The sequence below is a fragment of the Jaculus jaculus genome, chromosome 7 (assembly GCF_020740685.1).
Source record: "Jaculus jaculus isolate mJacJac1 chromosome 7, mJacJac1.mat.Y.cur, whole genome shotgun sequence".
Lineage (NCBI taxonomy): Eukaryota > Metazoa > Chordata > Mammalia > Rodentia > Dipodidae > Jaculus > Jaculus jaculus.
The window spans coordinates 113,006,093-113,027,193 of NC_059108.1; the positions used below are offsets into that span (position 1 = coordinate 113,006,093).

The window sequence follows — 21,101 nt, forward strand, 5'->3', positions numbered from 1 at the left end:
CAACTCCACTGTCCGTCATATCCCCTCTCTCTCTATTAGTCTCTCTTTTGTAGTCTCAGAGTGGCCTTGAACTCACTGTGATCCTCCTACCTCTGCCTCCCAAGTGCTGGGATTAAAGGCAAGTGCCACCACGCCCGGCTACAACAGCTTTTTTAAAAATACGTTTTACTGGGACTGGGATGATGGCTCAGTAGTTATGGCACTTGCCTGTGAAGCCTAAGGACCCAGGTTCGATTCCCCAGTGTCCACATAAAGCTGGATGCACACGGTTGGTGGCTGCATCTGGAGTTTATTTGCAGTGGCTAGAGGCTCTGGCACACCCATTCACTCTCTCTCGCTTTCTCTCTCGCTTTCTCTCTCTTTGTCTCTTAAATAAATAAAAAAATTATATATATATATCATGCTGGGTGTGGTGGCACATGCCTTTAATCCTAGCACTTGGGAGGCAGAGGTAGGATGGATCACCATGATCTCGAGGCCACCCTGAGACTCCATAGTGAATCCCAGGTAAGCCTGGACTAAAACAAAAACAAAAGCAAAAGCTATAGTAACCAAAATGTATGATGTGGATATCAATGTGGATATATAGACCAGTAGAACAGAATAGAGAGCTCAGAAATAGATCCACACATTTGTGGTCCATTGGTTTTGAGAAAAGCGTCATGAATTTACACTAAGGAAAGGATAATCTTCAATAAATGGTTTTGAGAAGACTTGAAATCCACATGAGAACAGACTGAAGGTCTACGTGGAACTGTCTCCTCTTCAGTCCATCAGAGGCTGAACCAGTGGATTAACTGGTCTCTTTCCCACCAACAATGTGAGGTAAATAAACATCAGCATCCTGTATTCCTTTCAGGGAGGAAAGTATCTGAGTGAACCCACAAAAATGTCCACATGAGAGTAAATAAAAATAAAGATCTCCTGTACAGCCAAGGAAATAATCAGGAATAAAGAAACATCTTATGTGCTGGGCATGATGGGGCACACCTTTAATCCCACCACTGGGGAGACAGAGTTTGGAGGATCACCTTGAGTTTGAGGCTACCGAGACTGTATAGTGAATTCCAGGTCAGCCTGGGCTAGTGTGAAACCCTTACTTCAAAAAATCAAAAAAGAAAAAAGAAAGAAACACTTTATGGACTATGAGAAAATACTTGTCATCCACACATCTGATAAGGAGTTAATGGCTAGAATATATAAGGAACACAAACAGCTAGGTGGCAAAAAACTGCTATGGTTTAAATGTGCCCTTTAAAAGCCCACTTGTAAAGGCTTGGTCCATAGCATGTGGGATACTGGGAGATGGTGGAACCTTGAAAAATTGGGCCTAGTGGAAACTAGAAGTGATGGTTCCTACCTGTAATCGCAGCACTCAGGATCAGAATTTAGAGGACTGCAGGGCTGAGGAGATGAGTTAGCTGTTAAAAGGGCTTACTTGCAAAGCCTGGTGGCCCAGGTTTAATCCCCCATACCCATGTACAGTCAGATGCAATAAGTGGCACATGCCACTTATTTGCTGTGGTGGCGAGAGGCCTTCACTCCTGTCTCTCTCAAATAAATAAATTAAGTTATTTTTAAACAAATTTAACTACAATGTGAGACCTTGTCTCAAAAAAAGAATAACAACAACAATAAAAAGGAAGGAGGGAAGGAAAAAGAAAAGAAAGAGAAAAAGAAAAGGCAGGAAGGATGGGTGAGTGGGGCTTATTCTGAGGCGTCTGGGCATTGGGTTCGTGTCCTGGAAGTGTCCTAGCCCCTCATCTTCCTTGCTGTCACATTGCGCCTGACAGGCGGGTGACTTTGCTACTTCCCAGTGCCACGGTGTTCTGCCTCACCACAGGCACAAGAGCCATGATCCCAGGTGGTCATATGGACTACCAACCCCTAAAACTGAGCCAAAAGGAACCATTTTCCTTTGTAAGCTGATTACTGCCAGTATTTGCTACTGGTAATGGGAAGGTGATTAACACAGTTTATTTCTTAAAGATGACACATGGCCAACAGATGAAATGGTATTCAAATAATGTTTTGGTCACTGACTGAATGTGTAAGTGACAGCAGTTCCACAGGATTATAGTAGAGCTGAATAATTGCTATCATCTGGTGACTTCAAAGCCATTATAATGTGACACATTACTCATGTGCTTGTGGTGAGTCTGAGGTAAACAGACATGTGCTGCTGGTCAGGTAAAACTAGCACAATTACAAAGTGTCTGATGACAGTAAATGACTTTGTGACTGGTTGTTTACTCTTTATCCATTTTTTATTTATTTATTATTATTATTTTTATTTATTTGAGAGCGACAGACACAGAGAGAAAGACAGATAGAGGGAGAGAGAGAGAATGGGCGCGCCGGGGCTTCCAGCCTCTGCAAACGAACTCCAGACGCGTGCGCCCCCTTGTGCATCTGGCTAACGTGGGACCTGGGGAACCGAGCCTCGAACCAGGGTCCTTAGGCTTCACAGTCAAGCGCTTAACTGCTAAGCCATCTCTCCAGCCCATCTTTATCCATATTTTAGTGTTTACTTAAAAAGAAAAAGTTAGCCTGGCATGGTGGCACATGTCTTTAATCCCAGCACTCAGGAGGCAGAGGTAGGAGGATCGCTGTGAGTTTGAGGCCAGCCTGAGACTACATAGTGAATTCCAGATTGGCCTGGACCAGAGTGAGACCCTATCTCAGAAAAAAAAAAAGTTAACTGTAAAACACTGTGAGACAAGCCTCTTAGGAAATATTCCAGCTTATCAAAGGAAATGACCACACCACGTATTTTACTGCCCCTAAAGACCTTCCAGTGGGACAGGATGTGGAGGAGGAAACTAATGATATTGGTGATACTAACCCTACATCCGCCTAAGCTAGTATGTATTTGTATTCAAGATTTGTATTCAAGCTAAACTTAAAAAAAAAAAATTATAAAGGGGAAAGTTTGTAGACTAAAGATAGAAAGCAAGGAAATAATCTTGTACACTTATTGTGCACTGGGTTATCAAATAATTCAAGAAATCAGGGGCTATAGAGATATCTCATTGGTTAAAGGTGCTTGCTTGCAAAGTTTGCAGGCCCAAATTCGATTCCCAGTATCCTTGTAATGCCAGATGCACAGAGTGACATATGCATCTGGAGTTTTATCTGTAGTGGCAAGAGGCCCTCTCTCTGCTTGCATATAGATAAATGTTTTAAAAATAGCTTAAGAAATTAAAGGCAGCTTTATAAATTATAGGTAGCCAAGTTTAATTTATTGTGACAGAAAATAATTTTTATAAATTGTGTGTATCCCCAGCATACACAGTTCATAAATTTTTTTAATTTAATTTTTTAAATTATTTATAACTTATATGATTGTAAACAATATCCCATGGTAATTCCCTCCCTCCCCCCACTTTCCCCTTTGAAACTCCATCATATCCCCTCCTCCTGTCAATCAGTCTCTCTTTTTATTTTGATGTCATGATCTTTTCCTCCTATTATGATGGTCTTGCATAGGTAGTGCCAGGCACTGTGAGGTCATGGATATCCAGGCCATTTTGTGTCTGGAAGAGCATGTTGTTAGGAGTCCTACCCTTCCTTTGGCTCTTACATTCTTTCAGCCACCTCTTCCTTAATACACTTAACACTTCCTGAACCATGGAAGTGTGATTGAGATATTTTAATACTGAGCACACCTCTGTCACTTCTTCTCAGCACCATGTTGCCTTCTGAGTCATCCCAAGGTCACTGCCATCTGAAAAGAGAAGATTCACTAATCAAAAGTGAGAGTTGTATTAATATATGAGTGTGAACATTAAGAGAGGTGCTTACTGGACACTTTGGTGAGCATAGTATATACATTTAGCTAGACAGCAGCAGACGTTACACCCCTGGGACTCATGACTTACCCCTGTTGAAGATTTTCAGTATCAGGGGTGTACTCCCTCCCATGGAGCGGGCCTCCAGTCCAGTTACAGGGCAATTGGTTTCCCCCATAGCAGAAGTGCCATTATTGTGTATAGTAGTGTCCTGGGTCTTCATGTTCATTCATTGTTTACTGGCTGGTTTAGCCAAAGCAACTTCTAGTCCTTTGAGTTACATTTATAGATAAGCACCCCATACCAGTCTATCATCTTTCTTTCTTGTTTAGGTAGGGTCTCACTCTAGGTTGACCTAGAACTCACTCTGTACTTGCAGATTGGCCTGGAACTCACAGCAGTCCTAGCTCCCTCTGCCTCCCAAGTGCTGGAATTAAAGGCGTGTGCCACCATGCCCAGTTGGTCCACTATGTTTTAATCTTTTTTTAAAAAATGTATTATTATTATTATTTTTTTTTTTTGGTGATCCTCCTACCTGTGTTTCATAAGTGTTGGGATTAAAAGCATGCACCACCACACCCGGCTTTGTTTTAATCTTTTGTAGTATGTTTTTTCTTCCTTTTCTGTGTTTAGATATGTTAAATATACAAATGTTTATGATTACATTTCCATGGCCTACAACATTTATTACAGTAATATGCTGTATTATTGTTTAGGAGCAATGAACTATGTACTATGGCCTAGGTGTCTAGTAGGATAGACTATCAAGATGTGTGTAAATAAAATGTGATGTTCTCATAGTGATGAAATTGCCTAACCATACATTCCCCCCCCCCCCCCCAGGTAGGGTTTCACTTTAGCTCAGGCTGACCTGGAATTCATTATATAGTCTCAGGGTGGCCTTGAACTCATGACGATCCTCCTACTTCTGCTTCCTAAATTCTGGGATTAAAGACATGCGCCACCATGCTAGCAACCATATATTTCTTAGAACATATTCCTTTTGTTAATTGATGCATGGCTTTATACTTAAAACCATCCAACATACTAATAATCTTCAAGGAGGTATAATGTCATAACTATTAGAATGGCTACTCTCAAAAAACCCGAGTATATGATTATTGATAAAGATGGGGAAAAGGCAACCCTTGTTATTGTTGTTAAAAATATAAATGAGTAAAATGATATTGGGGAAAACAGTATGGCAGCTCATCAGATAATTAAACACAACTTTCTTTGCTGTTTATTTGAATGTGTGTATTTGTGTATGTGCATGTGTGGGTGCCAGGACATCTTGCTACTGCAAAGAGCTTACATGGATGGCTTGGGAATTGAACCCAGGCCAGCAGGCTTTGCAAGCAAGTGCCTTTAGCTGCTGATCCATCTTCCCAGCCCTTTTTTTTTTTTTTTTTACATTTTTTTTTTCTTTGCTTATTTATTTGAGAGCGACAGACACAGAGAGAAAGACAGATAGAGGGAGAGAGAGAGAATGGGCGCGCCAGGGCTTCCAGCCTCTGCAAACGAACTCCAGACGCGTGCGCCCCCTTGTGCATCTGGCTAACGTGGGACCTGGGGAACCGAGCCTCGAACCGGGGTCCTTAGGCTTCACAGACAAGCGCTTAACCACTAAGCCATCTCTCCAGCCCCCTTTTTGTTTTTTGAGATAAGATCAGAAACTGTCAATCCTCTTGTCTCAGCCTTGTAAGTGCTGAGATTACAGGAATGTTCTACTACACTTGACTTAAAAAGAGAACAACGGACTGGAGAGATGGCTTAGTGGTTAAGATACTTACCTGTGAAGCCTAAGAACCCCAGATTGATTCTCCAGGTCCCACGTAAGCCAGATGCACATGGTGGCACATGTGTCTGGAGTTCATTTGCAGTGGCTAGAGGCCCTGGTGCACCTATTCTTAATCTCTCTCTCCCCCCTTTCCCTCTCTGTCTCTAATAAATAAATACAAATTTTAAAAGAGAACAACTATATGACTCAGTACTTCCATACATACATACATACATACATACATGTATATATATCCATATATGTATATATGTATATGTATATATGTGTATATATATATCTCCAAAGTAAAGTTAAACCAGTATCTCCAAGAGCTATTTGTACTACTATGTTCATTGAAACATTAGTTGGAATAATAAAGGTATGGAATCAATTTAAGAGGCCATCAGGGCCCAGCATGGTGGCGCATACCTTTAATCCTATACTTAGGAGGCAAAAGTGGGAGGATCTTTTGTGAGTTCAAGGTTACTCTGAAAATACATAGTGAATTCCAGGTCAGCCTGTGCTAGAGTGAGATACTATCAATTTTTTTTAATGATTTAAAATTTTTTATGAGAGAATTGGTGCACCAGGGCCTCTAGCCACTGCAGGCGAACTGCAGACACATGCGCCCCCTTGTGCGCCTGTGTGACACTAAGGGCTGGAGAGATGGCTTAGCAGTTAAGGCGCTTGTCTGCAAAGGACCCAGGTTTGATCCACCAGGACCTACATGAGCCAGATTGCACAATGTTGCACATGCTTCTGGAGTTGTTAGCAGCAGCTGGAGGCCCTGGCGTGCCCATTGCTTCCCTCCCCCCACTGCTTTCTCAAATAAGTAAATATAAGTTCAACGTTTTTTAAAAAAAGGAATCCATCAAAAGGACTTGAGAGATGGCTCATCAGTTAAAGGCAGTTGCTTGCAAAGCCTGCTGACCCAAGTTTAACTCCCTAGTACCTACATAAAAGGTAGATGCACAAAGTGGTGCATGCATCTGGAGTTTGTTTGAAATGGCAGAAGGCCACCAGTGCACCCATTCCTTCATTCTTAACCACTAAGCCATCTCTCCAGTCCATTCCTTCATTCTTACTCTCTCTCACACACATACATGCACAAATCAAAACATTTCAGAGTTCATCAGAAGATGAATAGATAAATAAGGTGTATGGCAGTTGAATGTATTTCTGCCACTTGTAACAGCATAGATGAAGATGGAGGACAATTAATTAAGAGGTGTAAACTGAGTGTAGCAGGGTAGGGCACTCTTGTAATGCCAGGACTAGAGACAGGAAGAGTGTGAGGTAAAGCCAGCTTGAGCTACTTAACATGATTCTTGAAGAAATAAAAATGGAGGGAGGGATTTGTAGGAGAGAGAAGCTTAGAGATCTGTGAGTAATTAATACAACAAGGCACTGTGTTCTTGAAAATGGCTGAGGCAAGAGTTGAACAGATTTTAAGCGAGGCATGGTTGCACATGCCTTTAATCGCAGCACTTGGAGGGCATAGGTAGGAGGATCGCTGTGAGTTCGAGTCCATCCTGAGACGACATAGTGAATTCCAGGTCAGCCTGGGCTAGAGTTTGAGACCCTACCTCAAAAATCCAACAAACAAAAAGGTAGGGGAGTTAACCAGATTTTAGATTTTCTTACTTTAAGATGTATGAGGTTATATATGTGTTAATATCATGTTAACTAGAGTAACTAGATGTATATATTATTTCAAAATATTGTTACAGGGGCTGGAGAGATGGCTTGGTGGTTAAGGTGCTTGTCTGAAATGCCTAAGGGCCCATGTTCATGTTTCCAGGACCCATGTAAGCCAATGTACAAGGTGGCATATTCATCTGGAGTTTGTTTGCAGTGGCTGGAAACCCTGGCACACCCATATAGTCTCTCTCTCATAAGTAAAATAAATTATTTTTAAAATTATTGTTATAGACCATAAACATACACCATTATTGTTAGCTATCTAAAAGCAAATCTTTTTTTTTTTTTTTTTTTTGAGGTAGGATCTCACTCTGGTCCAGGCTGACCTGGAATTAACTATGTAGTCTCAGGGTGGCCTTGAACTCACGGCGATCCTCCTACCTCTGCCTCCCGAGTGCTGGGATTAAAGGCGGCGTGCACCACCACGCCCGGCAAGCAAATCATTTTTAATACAAGACACATACTATACCTAGGATATACATGCATATATTCATTTGCTTTTTGAGATAGTGTATTTAGCCCAGGCAGGTCTCAGAATTGTTGCACTTACCTTCTAGTTGTGGGACAAGCATCTGTCCAGAAGTGGCTCATGGGAGGAAATGGTTTATTTTGGACCTACCGATTGCAAGGGAATGTTCCTCAGGATGGAAGAAGCTGGTTCACTTCCACACACCATAGTAGAGAGACAAAAGCCAGCAGCCAGCAAGGACAAGCAGCTGGAGCGCAAACTGACTGTACACACACCTTGGACAATGCCCTCCACCTTGCTTGAGACAAGTCTCTGGGCCTGTGGGCTTTGGGCTGTTTCTGACTGTGCCTCCCATCGCTGTTGGCATTTCGGGATTGAAGAGGCTTGCGCTACTTCTGTGTGGTTCTGGTGATCAAACTCCAGTAGTCAGGCTTGTGTAGCAAGGGCATTTAGCCACTGAGAATTCTCCTCTGTCTATATTTTTTGTTTGTGTTTTTTCAAAGCAGGGTCTCATTCTAGCCCAGGCTAACCTGGTGCTTAGTCTGTAGTCCCAGGCTGCCCTCAAACTCACAGGAATCATCCTACCTCTGCCTCCCAAGTGCTCGGATTAAAGGTATTGTGCTGCCACGCCCAGCTAGATTATTTATTTATTTAGCTTTTTTAAAATTTTGGGCTGGAGAGATGGCTTAGCGGTTAAGCGCTTGCCTGTGAAGCCTAAGGACCCCGGTTCAAGGCTCGATTCCCCAGGACCCACGTTAGTCAGATGCACAAGGGGGCACACGCATCTGCAGTTCGTTTGCAGTGGCTGGAGGCCCTGGCGTGCCCATTCTCTGTCTGTCTCTCTCTACCTCCTTCTCTCTGTCTGTCACTCTCAAATAAATAAAAATAAACAAACAAAAAAAATTTTTTTTTAATTTTATTTATTTTGCAAAGAGAGAGAGAGAATGGGCACTCCAGGACCCCCAGCTGCTGTAAACAACTCCAGACACAAGCATTGCCTTGTGTATCTGTCTTTACTTGAGTACTGGGGACTCAAACTGGTCATTGGGGTCTATAGGCAAGTGCCTTAACCACTGAACCATCTCTCCCGCCCTTAAGTTTCTTTTTCTTTTTTTTAACTTTTTTTTATTGACAACTTCCATAATTACAGACAATAAATTATTTAGGTTTTTTTTCTTTTTGGTTTCTCAAGGTAGGGTCTCACTCTAGCCCAGGCTGACCTGGAATTCACTATGTAGTCTCAGGGTTGCTTCAAACTCACGGTGATCCTCCTACCTCTGCCTCCCAAGTGCTGGGATTAAAGGTGTGCACTACCACGCCCAGCTCAGTTTTTTAAATATTTATTTATTTGAAAGCAGAGAGAGAGAAAGAGAAAGGGCTCACCAGAGCCCCTTGCCTCTGGACAATTATGTTTTTTTGGGGGAGTTATTTTGTGTTCATTCGCTGTCTAAGATAGGGTCTTTTTCCCAATGTCTACATAGGAAAAATAAAAGACATTAAATGAGAGGGGGAGGGGTTATGACAGAGAGTAGATTTCTGAAGGGGAAAGTGGGGAAGGATGGGAATTATCATGGTTTATTGTCTATAATTATAGAAGTTGTTGATTAAACAAAAAGTTAAAAGCCAGACATGGTGGTATATACCTTTAATCCCAGCATTTAGGAGGCAGAGGTAGAAGGATCGCTGTGAATTTGAGGACAGCCTGAGACTACATAGAGAATTCCAGGTCAGTCTGAGCTAGAGTAAAACCAACCCTACCTTGAAAAAAATTAAGACAAAAAAAAAAAAAAACAACTCACCTATTTTAGCTAGCTGTCCTGGTACATGCCTTTAATCCCAGCACTCTGGAGGCAGAGGTAGGAGGAAAGATAAGGTCTTTTGTTTGTTTTCTAGGTAAGGTTTCACCCTAGCCCAGGCTGGCCTAGGATTAAAGGCATGTGCCACCTTGCCTGGCTAAAATAGGGTTTTTTAAATTTAAATTTTGTTTTTATTTTTTTTTTTTGATGTAGGGTTTCATCTCTAGCCCAATCTGACCTGAAATTCTCTGTGTCATCTCAGGCTGGCCTTGAACTCAGGCAGATCTTCCTACCTCTGCCTCCTGAGTACTAGGTTTAATGGCATTGACCACCACACCCAGCTAAGATAGGGTCTTTTTAAAAGATTTTTGGTTTGTCTTGTTTTATCGAGGTAAGGTCTCACTCTACTCAGGCTGACCTCCAACTCTCACAGCAAGCCTTCTACCTCAGCCTCTGAGTGCTGGGACTAAAGGCGACAGAGTTTTGCTATGTAGCCTATGCTAGCCTGAAGTATGTGATTGTTCTGCCTCAGTCTCCTCATGAGGTAACCATAGGATTACAGACACCTACCACCATACCTGCTAGCTTCTTTTTATAATCTTTCTGATGTTTTTTTCTAGCCTTTACTACAACTTTGTATCCTTTTCTAGTAAAAGAAAAAATTCAATCAGAACTTCAAAATTTGTCAGCCAATGCTTTTGTTATAATATATTATCAGTCAAATAAGGTCAAATAGCATACTCCAATAGCATTATCAACAATCAGTCATTTTTGAGAAATTAAAGATGTTGATAACTTGTAGAGAAATTCATACTTTGTTTTTAAATTTGTGTGTGTGTGTGTGTTTGTGTGCACGCCCATGTGCCACATCTGCATGTGGAGGTGTTTGTGCTCTACCTTTTGAGGCAAGATATCTTGCTGCAAACATGGCCAGACTGGCTGGACGTGGTGGCGCACGCCTTTAATCCCTGCACTCAGGAGGCAGAGGTGGGAGGATCGCTGTGAGTTGGAGATCAGCCTGAGACTACAGTGTTCCAGGTCAGCCTAGCCTAGAGCTAGACTCTACCTCAAAACAAAACTGACTGCCAGACTGTAAACAAATGTCAGACTTTGGCCTGCAGGCTTGGAATAGTCAAAAGCATGTTGGTATCCCAGATACACACATCACTTGGCATCTAGCTTTTGTGTGGGTGCTTGAGATGGAACCCCAAGTGGACGATTTTGCAAGCAAGCAGGTTTGACTGTTGAGCCATACTTGTTTGTTTGTTTGTTCCTTTGTTTCTTTTCTTCCTTCCTTCCCTCCCTCCCTCCCCCCCCCCCCCCTCTTTCTCTCTTTCTCTCTTTCTCTCTTTCTCTCTTTCTCCCTTTCTCCCTTTCTCTCCTTCTCTCCTTTTTCCTTCCTTCCTTCCTTCCTTTTCCTTCCTTTTCCTTCCTTTTCCTTCCTTTTCCTTCCTTTTCCTTCCTTTTCCTTCCTCCCTCCCTCCCTCCCTCCCTCCCTCCCTCCCTCCCTCCCTCCCTCCCTCCCTTCCTTCCTTCCTTCCTTCCTTCCTTCCTTCCTATTTATCTATAAGCAGAGAAAGAAAAGCAAAACAAAAAATGAGAATGAATCTGTATGCCAGGGCTTCTAGCCACTGTAAACAAACTCCAGATGCCTGTGCCACTGTGTGCACAGCCTGATTTAGGTGTATACTGAGTAATCAAACCCAGGCTCTTAGACTTTGCAAAGAAGTGCTTTAACTGCTGAACCATCTTTCCAGCCCCCATACTTTTAAAAATAAAATGAAAACCCTGGTATTAATTCCAGGATTCAAAGCAATTTCATATTTGTGCCTTGACTAGGTTGCTAAATGGGTTAAGAAGATGATTTCTGGGAGCCGGGTGTGGTGGCGCACGCCTTTAATCCCAGCACTCAGGAGGCAGAGGTAGGAGAATCACTGCAAGTTCAAGGCCACCCTGAGACTACATAGTGAATTCCAGGTCAGCCTGGGCTACAGTGAGACCCTACCTTGGAAAACCAAGGGAAAAAAAAAAAAAGATGATTCTGCAGAGGTAGAATCTGAAAAGCAAATCAAGATTCTTAAGTAGTTGGGGTCAACCATTTAACCTGTGTGTGTTTGACATCTATTAAAAAAAGTGATATGTACCTAATTAGAAGGAATATTAAAATGGCCAGCAAATAATGCTCTATATGTATTTTTAGCTCTAAATAACTAATAATAATATTGTTTACATTTAGTTCTTGGTGTACACATTCTTTGGTATCCTTTGCTTACAGTGTTTGATGATGGAGATGAGAGAACATTGAGGCGTACCTCACTTTGCCTGAAAGGAGAGAGACATTTTGCTGAGAGTGAGGTAGGGTAGCAAGGATGGACTTTTGGGGTTGAACTGTAACTACTGGTATAGAGGTAAAATATGAATTTAACTTGTCTCTTTCTTACACAGACACTTGACCAGCTTCCTTTAACAAATCCAGAACATTTTGGAACTCCAGTAATTGCAAAGAAGACAAACCGAGGAAGGAGGTCCTCACTACCTGTGTGAGTTTTTCATATAATTATATAGTTGTCATTATAGATGTAAAATGTCCTAAAAAGATAAGATTAGGGTTGGAGAGATGGGTTAGGGGTTATAGCACTTGCTTGCAAAGCCTGACAGCCTTAGTTCAATTCCCCAGTACCTACATAAAGCCAGATGCACAAAGTGATGCATGTCTCTGGAGTTTGTTTGCAGCAGCAAGAGTGGTGTACTCGTTCCCTCTCCCTCTCTCCTTGCAAATAAATAATAATAAATATATACCATTCAGGGCTGGAGAGAGAGCTCTTAAAGGTGCTGTTGCAAAACTTGATGGTCCTTTTTGTTCTAGCATTGAAGAGTTCAAAGAACTCTGTTTTGTAGACTGTTCTTCAATATGGGCTTGTCTGGTTATTTCTTCATATATAGATTCAGGCCATACATTTTTGACATTAATACTATTTAAATGATGTGTCCTCTATGTAAGCACATCAGTAAATGTATGGTATCAGACTGTTACGATTGGTGATACTAACTTTGATCAACTGGTTAAGGCAGTGCCTGCCAAATTTCTCAACTTAAAATGGTAATAGTTACTTTTTATCATGTTGTAATTTATAAATAATCTGTGTGGGGAAACTGTGTAACTTTTTAACTATCCTGTTCTTTATAAATGCCTCGGTTAGTGGTTTTATCACTGGTGATAACTCTTCACTAAATTAACTGGTACTGTTAAGATAGCAATATGGTGATTTTCTGATCTTATAATTTATTATATTATATATATAGAGAGTTAGTACACCAGGGCCTCTAGCCAGTGCAGTCGAACTCCAGACATGTGCACCACCTGTGTGTCTGGCTTACATGGGTTTTGGGGCGTTTAACCTAGGTACTTCGCAAGCAAGCACCTTACCCCACTCCAGCCCAATTTTCAAACTTAAATTTATTTATTTATTTGAGAGAGAGTGAGTGTGGGTATACCAGGCCTTCTACCAGTTTTTTGTTTTTTTTTTTTTTTTTTTTGAGGTAGGGTCTCACTCTAGCTCAGACTGACTTGAAATTCATTATGTAGTCTCAGGGTGGCCTTGAATTCATGGTGATCCTCCTACCTCTGCCTCCCAAGTGCTGGTATTACGGCATGCGCCACCACATCTGGCCCTCCTATCACTTCTAATGAACTCCAGATGCATGTGCCATTTTGTGCATCTGGTTTTTCATAACCATCAGGCGTCACGAGCAAGTACCTTTAACCACTGAGCTGTCTCCTTGTTTTCTGATTTCTTTATTCTTGCTTCATTTCCTGCTTATTTTTTATTGCCATTTATCTATAAAGAAAGTCTTCCTTACCATCACTTGGATTTGTGGTTTCTTTTTTTTGTTTTTTGTTTTGTTTTTTTGTTGTTGTTTTTCGAGGTAGGGTCTCACTCTAGCCCAGGCTGACGTGAAATTCACTATGGAGTCTCAGGGTGGCCTCGAACTCACAGCAATCCTCCTACCTCTGCCTCCCAAGTGCTGGGATTAAAGGCGTGCGCCACCACGCCTGGCGGATTCATGGTTTCTAATTTTACCTAATGGGCTACAATTCATTGTTTCAAAAATTAATTTTGATGTTTATGCTATCCCAGATTTAGCCAGTGGGAACCTGTCCAGGCTAGCTTCTCAGCTCTTTCTCATACGTTCTCACCATTTCTTAAGTTCATTGTCACTTTCTGACACCACAAGGCATTGTTGTAGACTTGTGATAATTTTTTTCTACCTTTTTAAAAAAATTTTATTAGCATTTTCCATGATTATAAAAAAATATCCCATAGAAATTCCCCCACTCTCCCCTTTGAAATTCCATTCTCCATCATATTACCTCCCCATCTCAATCATTGTACTTACATCTATACAATATCAACCTATTAAGTACCCTCCTCCCTTCCTTTCTCTTCCCTTTATGTCTCCTTTCTAACTTACTGGCCTCTGCTACTAAGTATTTTCATTCCCACACAGAAGCCCAATCATCTGTAGCTAGGATCCACATATAAGAGAGAACATGTGGCGCTTGGCTTTCTGGGCCTGGATTACCTCACTTAGTATAATCCTTTCCAGGTCCATTCATGATAATTTTTTTCTGACCTCTTCCTTGGTCCTGACCATTCTTTCAGGGGATCTGTGTTTCTTTTATTGGGAAATACATATTTAGAAATCAAGATAAACTTACACTGGGGGGCTGGAGGGATGGCCTAGCAGTTAAGGCATTTGCCTGCAAAGCCAAAGGACCCAGATTTGATTCCCCAGGACCCATGTTAGCCAGATGCAAAAGCGGGTGCACACATCTGGAGTTCATTTGCTGTGGCTGGAGGCCCTGGTGTGCCCATTCTCTGTCTGTCTGTCTCTCTCTGTCCTCCTTTCTCTGTTAAATAAATAAATAAATAAATATTTTTTTAAAAAAAGATACATTGGGACCAGTTGTGGTGAGCACTTGGGAGGCAGAGGTAGGAGGATTACTGTGACTTCAAGGCCACCCTGAGACTACATAGTAAGTTTCAGGTCAGTCTGAGTTAGAGTGAGACCCTACTTCGAATTAAGAAACAAAAGGAAAAGAAATGTGTTTGGCACAGTAAGTACTTCCATGTTTTCCTGTCCCATTTGGTTCAAATACTCATTGACTTAAGTAAACTCATAGTTACATATGTAACTGGGACCTGGTGTGGTACTTCACAAATGTTCCCAGAAAGATTGGAGCTGAACTGTAGCATATTGAAGTCATCTCTCTCTGATTGTTTAAAACAATGACTGATGTTAGGATAATGATCAAAGTATTCTGACTTACAGTACTGAAGATGAAAAGGAAGAAGAAAGTAGTGAAGAAGAGGATGAAGATAAGCGGCGTCTCAATGATGAGTTATTAGGGAAAGTCGTGACTGTGTCATCTGCATCTGAGAGGACCGAGTGGTATCCCGCTCTGGTAAGTATGGTTTCTTTGCAAAGTCAGTCAGCTATATAAATAAATAAATGCTTACTTAAAGCCAAGCTTTTGCCAGGCATGGTGGTGCTTGCCCTTAATCCTAGCACTCAGGAGACAGAAGTAGGAGGATCACTGTTAGTTCAAGGTCATTCTGGGACTACAGAGTGAGTTTCAGTTTCAGGTCAGCCTGGGCTGGAGTAAGACCCTACCTTGAAACAAACAAACAAACAAAAAAACAACTTTTAAGTCATTTGAAATATCTTGGAAGCATTACACAATTTTAAAGCTCTGCTGCAGATTAAAAAAATTTAAACCAGATGGGTGGTGGCACACGCCTTTAATCGTAGCACTTGGGAGGCAGAGGTAGGAGGATCGCTGTGAGTTTGAGGCCACCCTGAGACTAGTGAATTACAGGTCTGCCTGAGCTAGAGTGAGACCCTACTTCAAAAACCAAAAAAAAAAAAAAAATTAAAAATTAAAAATTAAACCAGTCAGTTAGGTATATAAAAACTGAACTATTGGGCTGGAAGGATGGCTTAGTGGTTAAGGCATTTGCTTGCAAAGCCAAAGGACCCAGGTTCGATTCCCCAGGACCCACATAAGCCAGATGCACAAGGAGGTGCATGCATCTAGAGTTCATTTGCAATGGCTAAAGGCCCTGATGTGCCTATTCTTTCTCCCTCTTTCACTGTTGAATAAATAAATTAATTAAAAATAAAATATTTTTAAAAAACCGAATCATGTAGTCTTCTGTTCTTAGTCATTTGAGATCATACAGCTTTGCTCTCAAATTTTGTCCTGTGGCATCTTTCTCTCTATCTCATGACCTTTTGTACCTCCAATTAATTTCCCCTAGCTTGATTACTGCATTTTTGTTTTATTTTATTTTATTTTTTGATGTTTTGAAACACGTCTCATCCTATAGCTCAGGGTAGGCTCAAACTCATGGCAATCCTCCTGCCTTAGCTTCCTAAGTGCTGGGATTACAGGTGTAAGCCACCATATCTGGCTTTTAATTTTTCTTTTTTTCCTAATTTTTTTACTAAATTCAGTTTAATTTTTTAGAATCAATTTTCAAGGAAAAATACTTTAAAATAATTTATTTTATTCATGGTAGTCATTATCAAAAATCTTCACTTGTGGACAAGAGAGACGTCTTAGCGGCTAAGTGCTTGCCTGTGAAGCATAAGGACCCCACAGTTCAAGGCTTGATTCCCCAGGACCCACGTTAGCTAGATGCTTGGGGGGGCGCACATGTCTGGAGTTCGTTTGCAGTGGCTGGAGGTCCTGGCGCGCCCATTCTCTCTCTCTCTTTGCCTCTTTCTCTCTCTGTCTGTCACTCTCAAATAAAAATAAATGTAAACAAATTTTTAAAAAATCGTCACTTGTGTGGTGATGCATGGCTATAGTCCCAGTTATTTGTGAGGCTGAGAGAGGAGTTTCAGGTCACTCTGGGCTACAGCAAAACCCTACCTTGAAAAATAAAAAATACTTGGCAGTTCTTGTGTCCACTGAGAATCCATTTTGGCTATTAGATGAGAGTAGGGAAATAACAGGAAATAATTTTTATCTGAAGCAGAACGGTCTCCACAGCCCATCTAAAATGTGGGCATAATTCTACAAAGAATTTGGCAGAAGAAGCTGGGCGTGGTGGTGTATGCCTTTTAATCCCAGCACTCGGGAGACCAAGGTAGGAGGAATGCTGTGAGTTTGAGGCCAGCCTGAGACTACCTAGTGAATTCCAGGTCAGCCTGGGTTAGTGCGAGACCCTACCTCGACAAACCAAAAAGATAAATAGAAGATCTCTTGTAGGTAATTTATTAGTAATTGGAGCTATTTGCAGTTGAGCTATTTCTCATGTAATGTAATCCCTTGAGACATAGGAAATCAAAAATTTTTCTTTTAAAAATATATTCATCTGTCTGCCTCTTTCTCCCAAATTTTGTGTGTGTGCGTATGCATACATTTTATTTATTTATTTTTTTATTTGTAAGTGACAGAGAGAGAAAGAGGCAGAGAGAGAGAGAGAGAGAGAATGGGCGCGCCAGGGCTTCCAACCACTGCAAACGAACTCCAGACTTGTGCACCCCCTTGTGCATCTAGCTAATGTGGATCCTGGGGAATGGAGCCTCGAACCGGGGTCCTTAGGCGTCACAGGCAAGCGCTTAACCACTAAGCCATCTCTCCAGCCCACATTTTTTTTTTAAAGAGAGTGATGGCTTAGTGGTTTAGGCACTTGCCTGTGACGCCTAAGAACCCAGGTTCAATTCAGAAGTATAAGCCAGATGTACAAGGGGGGTTGCATACATCTGGAGTTCATTTGCAGTGTGTAGGGGCCTTGGCACTTTCATTCTCTCTCCTTTCTCTCTCTCTCTCTGCTTCTTTCTATGTGCCCCTTTTTCTCAAGTAAATAAATAAAATACGTATTTTTAAAAAATCTAGGGCTTGAGAGATGGCTTATCAGTTAAGGCACTTGCCTGTGAAGCCTAAGGACCTAGGTTTGACTCCCCAGATCCCACGTAAGCCAGATGCACAAGGTGGCCCATGCATCTGGAGGTTGTTTGCATTGCCTAGAGGCCCTGGTGTGCCCATTCTCTTCCCCCTTCTCTCTCTCCCTCTGTCTCATAAATAAGAATAAAATGTTAAAAAAAATTAGGAGTGGTGGTGTATGCCTTTAATTGCAGCACTCAGGAGACAGAGTTAAGAGGATCACCATGAGTTCAAGGTCACCCTGAGACTACATAGTGAATTCCAGGTCAGCCTGAGCTAGAGTGAGACTATACCTCGAAAAATCAAAAGCCAAAAAAAAAAAAAATTATAATTTAAAAAATCTGGTCATGGGGCTGGAGAGATGGCTCAGCAGTTAAGACTCTTGCCTGCAATGCTTAACAATCTGGGTTTCATTCCCAGTACACCTGTAACACCAGATGCCCAAAGTGGAGTATGCATCTGGAGTTTGTTTACAGCAGCTAGAGGCCCTTATGCACCCATTCTCTGTCTGTCTTGTCTTCTCTCTGTTTCTCTCTGCTTGCCAGTAAATAAATAAGATATTTAAATATGTGTGTATTTGTTTTTTTCATTCATTCATGGCTGGGAGATAGAACTCAATGGTGAGCACTTGCCTCACATGCACAAGGCCTTAGATTTGATTTACTGGCACCACAAAAATAAATAAATGAGTAAATAAATAAATGTCCTTTTTCTAAGCTAGGGAATCAATTGTTTCTGATTTTATATTTCAGGTAGTTTCCCCCAGCTGTAACGATGACATCACCGTGAAAAAGGATCAGTGTTTAGTCCGATCTTTTATTGATTCTAAATTGTGAGTAATGAATCTCTCAGTGATAACATGGGAGAAAAATAGGATCATAGTGATAGACTCCTCCATCAAAACTTTCTTGTTATTTTTAAAGTTAATTTATTTGCATGTACATATATATGTGAGCACATACACTCATGTGCCAGGGTATCTTGCCATTGCAAACGAATATCAGACTTACTTTGCTTCTGGCTTCATTTGGATGCTGGGGGATTAAACCTGGGGCAGCAGGTTGTGTAAGTAAGCATCTTTAACTTTTGAGCCATCTCCCCAGCCCCCGAAACAGAATCTGATTGCTCATGAATTGCATTGCATTGTTGTCATCTAATATAGTTTGAGTTTTTATGGTTGGTTAAGTACTTTTTACTGATAATGTTCATATAAAAACTAAATAGCATTATGTGAGAAAAATTAGAAAGATTTTCTTCTAAATGTATTTTTATTGGAAAAATAAGTATTTTTATTTCTATTTCAGATTATGAATTATAGTGATTATTTTTAGTAGAATTTATAGTACTAGCATAACTAATGACTTTTATTTTAAAAGTATCATTAAAGCCAGGTTTGGTGGCATATGCCTTTAATCCCAGCACTCGGAGGCAGAAGTAGGATCACCATGAGTTTGAGGCCACTCTGAGACTACATAGTTAGTGAATTCCAGGTCAGCCTGGACTAGAGTGAAACCCCTACCTTGGAAAAAAACAAAAAAAAAAAAAGAAAGAAAGAAAAATAAAAAAGAAAAACCAAAAACTAAAAATGAAAAAAGAAACATTAAAAAACTTATTCCTAATCTTACTGTTTTCTAGAAAACAGTAAAATTAAATACATATTTGTTATAATTCTCTGAAAAACTCAGTACTAAATATTAAAATACATATTATTGGGCTGGAGAGATGGATTAGTGGTTAAGTGCTTGCCTGTGAAGTCTAAGGACTCTGGTTCGAGGCTCAATTTCCCAGGACCCATGTTAGCCAGATGCACAAGGGGGCGCACACATCTGGAGTTCGTTTGCAGAGGGTGGAGGCCCTGGCACGCCCATTCTGTCTCTCTATCTGCCTCTTTCTTTCTTTGTCATTCTCAAATAAAATAATTAAAATACATATTATTATCTGTATTGATAGCATCATGTTAACATAAATTACCCTGTATTGTTTGGAAAAGGTTGTATAGATGAAAATAGTATGAACTTAGAGCTTTTAATTTAATTTACCTTGAGTATATAAAACTGTAGATATAAAGGTTCTGCTCATTATTACCCCTTACCCTTTTTGAGTATTGGAATATGCATGGTCTTAGATTTTTAATAGCAGGTAAAATATTTTTGTTTTGCGTTTGGTATTTTATATGTTAACATGGACTGCTTAAGTAACTGCTATTATTTAATAAATGGCTTTGCTTCCTTTTCTTCTGTAATCAGTTATTCTGTAGCAAGAAAGGATATCAAGGATGTAGACATTCTCAGTCTTCCAGAATCTGAGCTCGCCGCTACACCAGGTAAAAAGAAAGTTGAATCAGTTATTTCATAATATGGACGGCTCTACATGGAAACAATGCTAACTGTTCTCTAGTACCATATTAACTGAGATGGTAATCATTCTTATTTAATGACCATTGTTTTCATGTCTACATAAGCAACTTGGTTTGTAATGTTTATGACTAACTTTTCATGTTTCACCATTAAGATCTCTAAAAGCATTTGCTAAGTATCGTGGCACATACCTGTCATCCTGGCTCTCAGTGGGAGGAATTCTAGACTAGCCAGGACTACATAGCAAGATCCTGTGTCAGTGTTTCAAAAAACAAAATTCTAATGAAATTTTATAATAATATAATAACTAGGAGCTATTTATTACAATGTTTTATAAGTAATTGCTGAATTTGATTCAGATTTTTTTGACTGGCTGTCATGCCTATTCCATCATTCTGTGCTATTAATCCCAAAGCAACTGCTCAAGTACACTTTTACTCTTAGGGCTGCAGAGAGCGAGTATCTTCTTAAAAACTAGAATTGTTCCTGAGAATTGGAAAATGGATATAAGTGAAATCCTTGAGTCATCCAGTAGTGATGATGAAGACTGCCCAGCTGAAGAAAATGATGAAGAAAAGGAAAAAGAAACCAAAAAAGAGGAGGAGGAAATGGTAGGTACAATTCCACACCTGCAATATAACAACATTGTTTTGTTTGTTTTGTTTTGTTTTTCGAGGTAGGGTCTCACTCTAGCTCAGGCTGACCTGGAATTCACTTTGCAGTCTCAGGGTGGCCTTGAACACATGGGGATCCTCCTACCTCTGCCTTCGAGTACTGGGATTAAAGGTGTGCGCCACCACGCCCAGCTTGTAACAACATTTTATTGCTCTGTAGCAAATATAATACCTAAATATATTTTCCCTTTGTTGAAATTCTGTTATTTCTTTTTGCCAAAAAGTGATTTTGGGGTTGAGGATGCTTTTTGGCTCTTAACTGACTGTGTAAATCAGGTCTAATTGGTAGCAAGTGAGAAATTACAAAGAAGTACTTTTCAGGGTCAGACAAGCATAGACTGTTTGGGGGAGGCGTTTTCCAAACAGGAAGGGGAGAAAAGTAATTTTTAGGTACTTTTGTATTAACTCCTTTAAACTATTAGGTTTGGAATTTAAGTGTTAACTCTACTTGGAATCAAGTGAGTTACAGAAAGATTAAATAACTTTCCTCAAGTGCCACAACTGAAATGTGGGCCATAGGATTTGAACCTGGGTCTTATTTCACTTAGCTAGAAAGCCGTTTTAGGAGTAAAAAAA

At 40.6% G+C, this 21,101-nt stretch overlaps 1 protein-coding gene across 2 annotated transcripts in view; it reads left to right on the forward strand.

Moving 5' to 3' along the window:
- Arid4a (AT-rich interaction domain 4A) overlaps nucleotides 1–21,101 on the forward strand; it is a 90,783-nt gene that overhangs the window by 22,866 nt on the left and 46,816 nt on the right. For both annotated transcript variants that reach the window (XM_045154492.1, XM_045154493.1), the window contains exons 6-11: nucleotides 11,813–11,892; nucleotides 11,983–12,077; nucleotides 14,872–15,004; nucleotides 18,247–18,326; nucleotides 19,741–19,817; nucleotides 20,296–20,462. In XM_045154492.1, coding sequence (XP_045010427.1) covers nucleotides 11,813–11,892; nucleotides 11,983–12,077; nucleotides 14,872–15,004; nucleotides 18,247–18,326; nucleotides 19,741–19,817; nucleotides 20,296–20,462 — 632 coding nt within the window. The remainder of the gene's footprint in view (nucleotides 1–11,812; nucleotides 11,893–11,982; nucleotides 12,078–14,871; nucleotides 15,005–18,246; nucleotides 18,327–19,740; nucleotides 19,818–20,295; nucleotides 20,463–21,101) is intronic.